The sequence below is a fragment of the Elaeis guineensis genome, chromosome 7, assembly GCF_000442705.2.
Source record: "Elaeis guineensis isolate ETL-2024a chromosome 7, EG11, whole genome shotgun sequence".
NCBI lineage: Eukaryota > Viridiplantae > Streptophyta > Magnoliopsida > Arecales > Arecaceae > Elaeis > Elaeis guineensis.
Window position 1 is genome coordinate 88,989,077 of NC_025999.2, and position 7,944 is coordinate 88,997,020.

General features: G+C 42.5%; 1 protein-coding gene across 1 annotated transcript; it reads left to right on the plus strand.

Moving 5' to 3' along the window:
* Positions 1-769: 769 nt before the first annotated feature.
* LOC105048755 (protein ASPARTIC PROTEASE IN GUARD CELL 1) lies at positions 770-2,728 on the plus strand. The gene has a single exon (XM_010928195.3). It carries the CDS (start codon positions 944-946, stop codon positions 2,468-2,470), a length of 1,527 nt encoding a protein of 508 aa, XP_010926497.1. The 5' UTR covers positions 770-943; the 3' UTR covers positions 2,471-2,728.
* The last annotated feature ends 5,216 nt before the right edge of the window (positions 2,729-7,944 follow it).

The following is a 7,944-nucleotide window of genomic DNA, read 5'->3' on the forward strand; positions in this document are numbered from 1 at the left end:
ATTCGGATGATCAAAGAAGGATATTAAATCAGATCCGCTATCAGAAGCCAACTGCGCGAGCTAGCACTCAAAGAGCAGATCGGTCCGAGGCTTCGTGTGAACCATTCGTAGAGGCCGGATGCTTGTGCAGCTGCGCGACCAGTGAGAACTTTCAGATCTACGTTCTCAATTGTAAGTTCAATTATCACTCTCAGGTATTGGGTTCGAAACTTAATAGTGATAGATTATATCTATTACTGTGTGCTGATTTTGTTTACATACTTGTTGTTTTAAATTCAAATTTTTATACATATATATCATGTCATAATTCGTTTGCAGAAGTTTTAAGATTAGATCTTATATATATATTTATAAATTAAATATTTAATATAATATTTTTTTACTGTAAAATTTTTAAAATGAATGCATGAAATCTCTACGTATTCAATATCAGACTGATATGCAGATCAGATCGTACCTAATCTATGGATCATGCTAGCTCAGACCCTTATAAGTTATGTCGGATCTGAACTATAAGCGCAAAACCTCCGATCCAATCTAGTTTCTTCAAGTATATCATGTCTGATACAGTTCGTTACTATAATAAATGGACTATAACAGGCATAGCTCAATTTCTATCGATATACGGTCCAGTCCGGTGCCTTGCCTAACTCGGACCATGGAATCGCGGTTCTTCCTCCAATATTGGTGCCAAGAATTGTTCAAAGGCTCAACTGTAACGAGTTAATAACCAGAGTCAAAAGATCCAACTCCCTATACTTTTTGCTCGTGAGAAGCAGGGGTAAGCACCAGAGCCGCTTTCTTTGTTCCAGCGCCGGTAACGTGACCCTCTTTAAAATCCCCCACATGCCCCACCCTCCCCTCGCACTGTCTCCTTAAGGCCATCCCTTCCGCTCTTCTGCTCCATCTCCATTCCCCATTCCCATTCCCAGCGGAAACAATAATGGCGGACAGATACCACTTCCTCTCGGTTCTCTTCTTGCTTTCACTCTTCGCCTCCATTGTCTTATGCCGAAATCTCTCGCCCCGGAGCATCGGATCCGCCCCCACCACCGCCACTCTCGACGTCTCCGCCTCACTCGGACAAGCCCTCCGCGTCCTCTCCTTCGACCCCGACCAAGCCCTCGACCAAGAGATGAAGTCCTTCCACCACGGCGGCGGCGCGGCCACGTCCGGCGGCTTCACACTTGAACTGCATTCTCGAGACTTTCTCCCTACCGCCGCCCAGGCCCGCCACACCGACTACAAAACCCTAACCCTCGCCCGCCTCCACCGCGACTCCGCCCGGGTGAAATCCATTGCCGCTCGCCTCGCCCTCGCCGCCCACGGCGTCAAACGCTCAGATCTGAAACCCCTCGCCGAGGAGAAGGAACTGGCGGCGATGGCGCAGGCCATCAAGGGCCCGATCGTCTCCGGGACGAGCCAGGGCAGTGGCGAGTACTTCTCCCGTGTTGGGATCGGGAAGCCCGCCAAGCCCTTGTACATGGTTCTTGACACCGGGAGCGACGTCACCTGGGTCCAATGTCAGCCCTGCACCGATTGCTACCAGCAATCCGACCCCGTATTCGAGCCTTCCGCCTCCTCCTCCTACTCCCCCCTCCCCTGCGACTCCCCCCGCTGCCACGACCTTGATATCTCCGCCTGCCGCAACTCCTCCGCCGGCGGTTCCTCTTGCCTCTACCAGGTCTCCTACGGCGACGGGTCCTATACCATCGGGGATTTTGCGACGGAGACGGTGACCCTCGGCGACTCCGCCCCCGTCTCCGGCGTCGCCATCGGGTGCGGCCACGACAACGAGGGCCTCTTTGTCGGCGCCGCGGGGCTCCTCGCTCTCGGCGGCGGACCTCTTTCCTTCCCCTCTCAGATCTCCGCCCGCACCTTCTCCTACTGCCTTGTCGACCGCGACTCCCCGGCTAGCTCCACCCTCGAGTTGGGTGGCGGCTCCGCCTCCACTGCGGCGGTGGCCGCGCCGATGCTCCGCAACCGCAAGCTGGACACGTTCTACTACGTGGGACTCTCCGGGATCAGCGTAGGCGGAGCGATGCTGTCCATCCCGCCGTCGGCGTTCGCGATGGACGAAAGCGGGAGCGGCGGGGTGATCGTGGACTCCGGGACGGCGGTGACGCGGCTTCAGGCGGAGGCGTACGAGGCGCTCCGGGATGCGTTCCGGCGCGGGACGGCGGGGCTGCCGGCGGCGGCGGGAGTGTCGCTGTTCGACACGTGCTACGACCTTTCGTCGAGGACCAGCGTGGATGTGCCGACGGTGGCGTTCCACTTCCCGGAGGGTCGGGAGCTTCGACTGCCGGCGAAGAACTACCTCATCCCGGTGGACGGCGTCGGCACCTACTGCCTCGCCTTCGCTCCGACGAAGGCGCCGTTGTCCATCATCGGGAACGTCCAGCAGCAGGGTACACGTGTCAGTTTCGATCTCGACAAATCGGTGGTGGGGTTCACGCCCAATAACTGCTAGGCCTCAGTCTCTCTTTACAGTTTACCCCCTAGTCCTCTGTGCTCCTTTTACTTCTTTTTATTTTTTTTGTTTTACTGTTTTACTTTTTTTTTTTTTTTACCGCTGTTGCCATCTCGGTTGGCGCTGGGGCACTGTAAGGACGGTGCTTTCATCAAGTGGTTCGCTGGTATAACGGCGTGGGGGATTGGATCAGGGGATGTAGCCGTTGTGGGTGGGTTGGGTGCTGATTTAAATGGGTAACTGTGAGCTGTTTATTTATCATCGTATCGTGTATAGTAAGTAATCCGTCCAGCTGTTCTAAGATTAGATCTCAGCCGCTGGAGGGTGTTGTCTGTGTGTGTGGACGTGGGTAGGGAAGTTGGTGTGACATACTTGCACGCCGAAACAAAAATCGCTGCAGCAATGAATGCGGCTTTAATTGTTCCACTGAAAGTTGGTTGGCGGTGAGCAACGAGGACACGTATCCTTGCTGTTTGGCCACTTTGCATGCGCGTTGCCACGTGGCTAGCGGAGAAGCCCGTATGGTTTTCCTGACTTGCACCACCTTGCACCGTGAGTTGGATGGAAGGTGGTCTGGCTGAGATGGAATTTATTCCTGCTCATGGCGTTTGTGGGAAAAGTTAAGATACACCTGACATGGGCCATGGTATTATACCTAAACTACTCCCGTGAACTGCGATGTCCTTTCTGGAAAATATAGGGTGGCTAAGTTTAGATTTTAATGCTAATGTCGTTTCTGTTAGGAAGCTATCTGTACTGCATGCTAAATATTAAGAACTATGTGTGACGTGTGACCCAGGCAAGGATGATATTGGTGCATTGAAAATTAGGCACCTGCCCGATATTTGGTATGCTGTGGAGTCTACGCCTGGACCTAAAGGCTAAAGGCTGTTTCCCACTTGAGGAAGCTTTGAGTTGATGAGGTTCCAGTATTAATATGAGCGGGCTCGGAACAATCTAGGTGCAAGCTAGCCGTTCTGCATTAGTGATTGCCAGCCTGGGGCGACAAATCCGGCCCTTTGACATCATGGCATGCGGCACAGAGACAACCGGTCCTCTTGTTCCCAAGTCACCTTTCCGTGACCCTCGGTTGGGTGTCGGACGGATGGCGAGGGTGGTGCTGCATGGACTTTCGTGGTGGATGGAGGAAGCCTAACGTTATCATCCAGTCTCTGTTATATTTTATTAGTAGTCGTTCTCTCGAGTAATGGAGACCGAGAAAGTTGGGGTAATTTGGGAAATAGGTTTTAAAAAAACAATAAAAAAAAAAATCCCAGTGGAATGGAGACCGAGGAAGTGCTGAAACAGCTAGCACGTGGTGGTGGGGCCACCCGGTCTCTCTCCTTGCGGTGGAATTCGGGACTCGTTGACGGTCTCTCTTTCTGTTTTGGGAGCATCGTGATTTGCGCCGGATCCAGCTCGTTTTTACGTGGGTGGGGCCACCATGTGGGACGTCCTTGTTACGGACCTACGGTCAAGAAAGAAAAAGTGGGGGCTTTTAACTTTGTTCGGCGAGGGAATTAGCTGTCATACTTGGACTATGGTTTTGTGATTGATTACGTTGCATGATGATCTAGAGCAACCCTCCACATGGAGTCCCGCACGGGGTGGGGGATGCCATTATAAACTCCATCTTTTGCTAGGATATTAGAGTTCGTGGGTTTAATATACAGCTAGGCTGGATGTTCCAGCTGTCGTGAACGGTATAAATCAATGTTTGATGAAATCCAGTTCCTAAGAATGCAAGTTGCTAGCTTGAATCATATTGGACTGTAACCAAGAAGAGGCATACTAATTACGTAATATGAGCTATTTTTATGTTGTTTTTCTGGAACAATTGATAGTGCCACTGTCATTATTTTGAAAAGAAAGAGAATAATATTGCGAGTGTTTGATGAAAAACATATATCTAACAATTTAGTGATACATAATCCTTCAAGTAACCCAACAAGATTCGGTAGCATCTAAGTAATTGTATCTTGTATGAAGTCAAGACGCTAATATGAGTGTTATTCTTCTTCTCTTTTTTGGCTAGAGTTATTCGTTGTTGTTTGAGCATCAGTTTTGACTAATATGATAGTTAGATAATGCTTTTCCAGCATAGTATAACGTAGAGGAGAATGTAGCTTCATTTCAAGCATACTTAAAAGATTGCCTGTTTGCATATTAGTTTATGTCAAGGTCTCGAATATTTTTTAACGTTAAACTGGAGTATGGCAAACACAATGCGCATGAGTGGAAATACATAACCTCTTAAACAAAGCATCGTGCATGTGGATTTTAAGAGTATGATGAAGTCTAAAGCGCCACCAATCGTCATAATAACGCATACTAGCCCTTAATGATTATATACACGGTATTATGAAAAAAAAAAAAGGTTGTGATAGTCTAAAAAGTAACCATTGCCTCTAGAATTTCTAAAATTGTCGGTTTAACAGTTTAGGAACTTGATCACAGGATTATGGTAGTTAGCAGTTTAAGTATTTATTTAATTTTTAAATAGTAAATGTTGTCAACACTTCAGTCGGTATCATGTGAATTGAGGCTTGTCTTGCTACTGAAGTTTTCCGGTTTGACCATTGGATGTTACATCGCACAAACATAGACATGGATGATTATAGTACAGATGAGTCTCCCTCCCTTTCTTTCAAAAACTACAAATTGTCTTCCCCAATTGCTATCTTTTTAGTCACATATTGTTAGAAAACATGATTATTTGGATCAAAATTGCTTGATGCAGCTCAAATTGGCGAAGAATCAAACGTTGAATCAGGAGGTATGTGGAAAGACTTCAAATGCCAAAGTTCCATTCCATATAATTTGAAAAAAATAATAACATTCTGATTATTTGAATGTTAAAATCACCTTTCTATATTGAGATTTGATATTTCCGTTAGTGCGAATACCTGTATTGCATATCTGTTCCAACAGATTTTTAAGTCGCCAACTTTGCACTCAATACATTTTTTTATAATTAAACATATAAACACTTTTGCATTTATTTTTATTTATTTTATTCAAGATCAATCATATATATAAACTAATTTTCCATCTCTAAATATTTGCTAAAATAAAACAAACAAATTGATCACTAAAGTTCATAGTGAAGAAGCTTTCTTACAGCATGGAGTCTGATGCTACTAGACGCATTGGTATTAGAACAGCTGCTTATCATATTTGACTTGCTCGAAATGCAAGAGTTTTTGAAACAACTTGGCAGTCGGTGAGGTTCATTTTTTAAAAAGCCATGGCCCAAACCGTGGAGATCATAAAGGATTCACCATTTGAATTGACTTTCGAGATTTGGGACACTTATGACTCTCTTCTTCCTCATAAAGTGCGGAGGAGGGACTTCTTCTCCTGGAAACTCCCACCTCTAATCTTTCTGAAGATAAATTTTGATGGTAGAATTGTAGATAGGAGAGACGGAGCAGGATTTGTGATCCGGAGCCCCGACTCTCAGTTCATCATGATCGGAGGTGTCCAGCTAGTGAAGCCACTGTGCCCGCTGCTGAGCTGAGGGCGGCTTAGGAAGATATTGTTTATGCAAGGATGATCTTTGGAGCCGATCGAATGGTGGGGGAGGGGGATTTGTTGATGGTGGTGACCTGGCTTCTGGGCTTCGGAACCATACAGCTGCTTCCCATCCACTAGTGCCTGACATCCACTACTTGCTTCAGGGATGCCCCTCTTATGAGATTCGATATATCTTTCGCGAGACAACAGCGAACTGGATGGCTTCATTTGTTGCTCACCACTCTTATGAAATTTGGACTGATGCTTCTCTTTTGCCTCGATCCTTTCAGGATATTCTTATTTCTAACCTTTTGGGTTGTATTCACACTAGGATTGTATGAATCAGCCGCTTATCAAAAAAAAAAAAAAAAAGCTTTCTTACTAATATCTCCCCATGATCTGTTCTATATAATGTTCTGAATCCAAAATATGCTTTTTTTCTTCTCCTTTTATAGAACATGAAAGTATGCATCTTCAACATAATTATTTTTGATGATATTCATTCATATTAACTTTTTAGTTATTTAAAATTTGCAAAAATGTTATATTAATATTTATTTTTTATAATGTATTTATTAAGGGGTTAGGTATGTATATCTTTATACATATTTTAAATTATGTAAATATCTTTGTAGAATTACAATTTATCTGTATACTCTTATAAATTATTCTTTTTGCATGTTTCCTTTATAAAAAAATTCAAACTTATATGCATATCCTACTTGTATATATATCCTTAGAAATTACGTCTTTTGTGTGTATATCTTATAAATTATTTTTTTACATATATATCCTAATAAATTATTTTTTATATGTATACCTCTAACTCAATGAAATTTTAAATGCAAAAAGAAAAAATTATGAGGATATATATGCAAAAATATATTTACAAAGTTATATATATATGAAAGAAATAATTTATAAGATAATTTATAAGGTTGTACACATAAATAGAAAATTTAGAAATGCATATATGCAGTTTCAGCTATTTATAATGGTGTACATGTAAAAAGAATAATTTATAAAGGCAAATTGACTAGTAGAAAATTGCATGAGTATAGGCATAAATTGCAGGTAGTTTTAAGAGTATAAATGCAAAAAATCCTAGATAATACTGTGCCCAGGCACAATTTTATGATTGGCCCCATTATGTGTCAACATGATAAAACCATGTGGACTTGTGTAGGAATTTTAAAATTTTGATGTCCTTACAAGCTAACATGGTAGTTGTGAGATAGAACATTTCTATCATGATGTATAACGGGTTCTATATATGATTTTACATGCATACATGCGTATAGGGTTGGGTTTAAATTATATTTGGTGTGTAAGAGTTAAATCCTTTTTGTATTGGATGAGATCAATATTGATGATTCAAATTCATATTGATGATCTAAATTATCGAATATAATTTACTATTTTTAAAAATTATATATTAAAAATTTTATGATTTAAAGATTCTTATCTATATATCAAGTAGTCAAAAATTGAGTAATTTGAATAATATGAAAAATTGATCACTTGATCATAAGTTGAAGGTTTTTAAAACATATAAACTTTTTCATATTCAAGCAACTTTACAGATAGAAAATCATATCTAATGGATCGAATCATTGGAGATCCCATCATTTAGTCCAAAATAGAGTGTAACTCGATAAAAATTACGTCAGTATAACTTGATCTTGGCCCATATATATGTCCATACATATATGTATGAGCATATATGCTCAATGTATATTTGTATGTATTATACAGCATTAGTTAATTAAGAGAGGTTTATGATGGCTTATTTACATGACAAGCAAGGATGGTTTTGGGTGCAATAGCAAATCTAACTGTGCCTTTTATCCTCCTAATCCAATCAATTTATGAGATGTTGCTAAAAATAGTGGACCATGAGAAGTATAAAATATTTTTTTAGTAATGTAAAAAAATTCCTTTCATTATAATGATATAAT